The sequence below is a fragment of the Nematolebias whitei genome, chromosome 15, assembly GCF_014905685.2.
Source record: "Nematolebias whitei isolate Nwh7 chromosome 15, NemWhi1, whole genome shotgun sequence".
NCBI classification, from domain to species: Eukaryota; Metazoa; Chordata; class Actinopteri; order Cyprinodontiformes; family Rivulidae; genus Nematolebias; species Nematolebias whitei.
The window spans coordinates 20,595,496-20,598,323 of record NC_056512.1 but is presented as its reverse complement, the minus strand read 5'-3'; the positions used below and the strand labels follow the sequence as shown (position 1 = coordinate 20,598,323).

At 38.9% G+C, this 2,828-nt stretch overlaps 1 protein-coding gene across 1 annotated transcript in view; it reads left to right on the top strand.

Moving 5' to 3' along the window:
• The window catches only part of tmem150b (transmembrane protein 150B), an 80,142-nt gene extending 78,067 nt beyond the window's left edge, over positions 1-2,075 (top strand). The window contains exons 5-7 of the mRNA XM_037688485.1: positions 227-421; positions 1,552-1,579; positions 1,879-2,075. Coding sequence (XP_037544413.1) covers positions 227-421; positions 1,552-1,579; positions 1,879-2,075 — 420 coding nt within the window. The remainder of the gene's footprint in view (positions 1-226; positions 422-1,551; positions 1,580-1,878) is intronic.
• Positions 2,076-2,828: the final 753 nt, after the last annotated feature.

Genomic DNA, 2,828 nt, shown 5'->3' with positions numbered 1-2,828 from the left:
ACTTTTAGGACTTGTGTGAAAATCTGGTCATGTTTTAGATCAAATTTATGCAGAAATATAGAAAATTATAAAGAGTTCACAAACTTTCAAGCACCACTGTACCTCCATTCTTCTCATCATGATAGGCCTTCCATTAAAGGAGGGACTATTTTTCTACTTTATTTTTCTACTTCATGCTGACTAAAACAGGTTATTTTTCTGTTTTTTTTTTTTTTGTCACCATTAGGGACCTGTCATTTTTGAACTTCACTTCTTCGGAGCTTTTGTGGCGTTTATCTTGGGCCTGCCCTACTTCTGGATCCAGCTGTATTTAACTTACCGAGTCGAGCCCTCTGTAGACCGGGCCTGGTTGGGACCTTTGAGGGGTATCCTCTGTGTCCTCTCTTCCCTCTCGTTGCTTGGCAGTATCCTTTCATTCTGTGTGTTTTTAAGACTAAACATGTGAACAATACCAATAATCACACAATTGTAAGAATAAGACATTGATCCGTCTGTTTGATTTTTATTCCTGTTGTGGTCTAACCCCCAGTAACTCTCTTAGGATTATATTCATAATTCTATTTTACAAAAAAGGTTAGAATTTAGTTTAGAATTTTTAAAGTTGGGTTTTGTGAAAAAGTTCTGAACAATGAATATCTTACCTGTTGTAGATAGATTTTTAAAGGGCCTCAGTGTGGAGAAAAAAAGATTGGCTCTGCTTTGATTGTTGTGCTAACAGCTCAGCCTTATCAGGACCGAGAGCAAACTGGATTTCTGTCAGACTAAAGTAACTCCTTTCTCTAAGTCCATGGTTCCCAACTGTGGTCCTTGCGGAACACCATCCTGCATGTTTTAGTTGTTTCCCTGCTTTGACACACCTGATTTGAATGAAGTGGTGATTAACAGGCTTTAGCAGAACTTGAGGAAGTAATTATATCACTAAATCAGGTGTGTTGGAGCAGGGAAACAACTAAAACATGCAGGATGGTGTTCCTCAAGGACCAGGCCTGGGAACCACTGCTCTAAGTTATACTACTTTATGAGTCTTTACATTGTTGCTCACTTTGCATTACCCCCCCCCCCCCCCCCCCCCCCCCCACACACCCACCCAGAAGGAATACAACCACAATTTTGAATTTCCCAAAAGCTGGGATGTTGTGCAGCTATGCTAAACCAGGGGTTCCCAAACTTTTTTATGCCATGGACCCCCAAACAGCATTAACAATCCCCCCCACCCCCCACTCACAAACCCACAAACATTGCTAAAAATATATGTAAAGAAACATCAATTTTTAAAATGTTTTAACTTTTATTCGCTATATTCTATTAATTATTACAGCTGCTGAGCATAAAAATGTTATTAACATGTTTTAAACACTGTATTATATTCCCACTGAAAAAACAACTTTTCAACAAACTTGACCAGAAGAACAAAACAAAATAAATCTAACCTCTCTCTCAAGTGTGTTTATCTGGAAATGACAGATACAGATTGCCCTAGTGGGCAATTTTTATTATTAATATTATTACAATTTTTTAAATTTGTGCTTTTTTTTATCTTCTTCTCTCCAGGTTTCTAAGGCCCCTCTAGCACCCCCTGGTGGCCCTCCAGGGGGCCGCGGCCCAAACTACTACAATTTGTTTACTATAGCTTCATCAAAAAGCCTTACATTATTTTAAATTACGTTTTGCTCAGCCAACAAGTAGTTTGTTAGTGTGTAATATAAGATCCTATTTTGAGCCTATGGTCCAAGAGTTAATGGATATCCCAAGAGAATAAAACAGACAACCAATATCAACTATATAAGCAAAATAATAAAATGTAAATTACATCACAATGAGTGATACAAGTATCTGTGATCTGTGTACATGTTTTGTTCCTTGACTTTTCATTTTCAGTGTGTATTTGCAACATTGAGTATGAATCTGAAGGAGCTATCTGCGAGTGGATCGCTGTCAACACATTATTCGGCATGTTTGGCCTCTTTGCAGCTGAATTCAGACACATCGACTCCTGCAAACTCACTGTACAGAAGACGGCTTTGAAGACTGACGGCTGCCCTTCATCAGTGGAAATTAACAGTCATGCTGTTTAGCTTCGCTGTTAGCTGTAACACTGTCCTGTATGTGTGTGTGTGTGTGTGTGACTGCTTCTAAATGTAGTTGTAATACTGCTGGGTACTTAAGGTCTGATTTTTTTGTTTTTGTGTTGCTCTGTTTTTCAGCTCTCGGTCGGTTTCTGATAGGTATAATGATGTACCTGCTGCTTAAATGTACAGTAAAAATGATAAATATGCTACTTTTTGTTGTCCCTCTTTGGTCGGTCACCATAAAAATATAATCTCAATTCCAAAAAGGTTTGGATCTAGTGTGGAATCTACATAAACACAAAATGCAGTGGTTTGCAAATCTCATAAATCTTTATATCCTTCACATTGGAACATAGTAAACATTTCACATTTAAACATTATGAAACACCTAGGAGCAGAGTATGTTCAGGTTCTATAGGAGCAGAGGAGACCAGTTGTGTGAGATTTTGGAAGGTTTTGGAGCTTGGTCAGTTTAGACCCCTCACCTACAAAAGCGATGCTGCTGTAATACATTCAGTAAGAGGAGCATTGACTTGCTGAAACATGCAAGGCCTTCTCTGAAAAAAGATGCCTGGATGGGTGCAGTCCTTCTTAAACTTGTGCATACTATTCTGCATTGATGATGCCTTTCTAGATCCCATTTCATACCATCCCATCCCATCCCATACCATACAATCCCATCCCATCCCATCCCATCCCATCCCATACATACAATCCCATCCCATACCATCCCATACCATACCATACCATACATCCCAT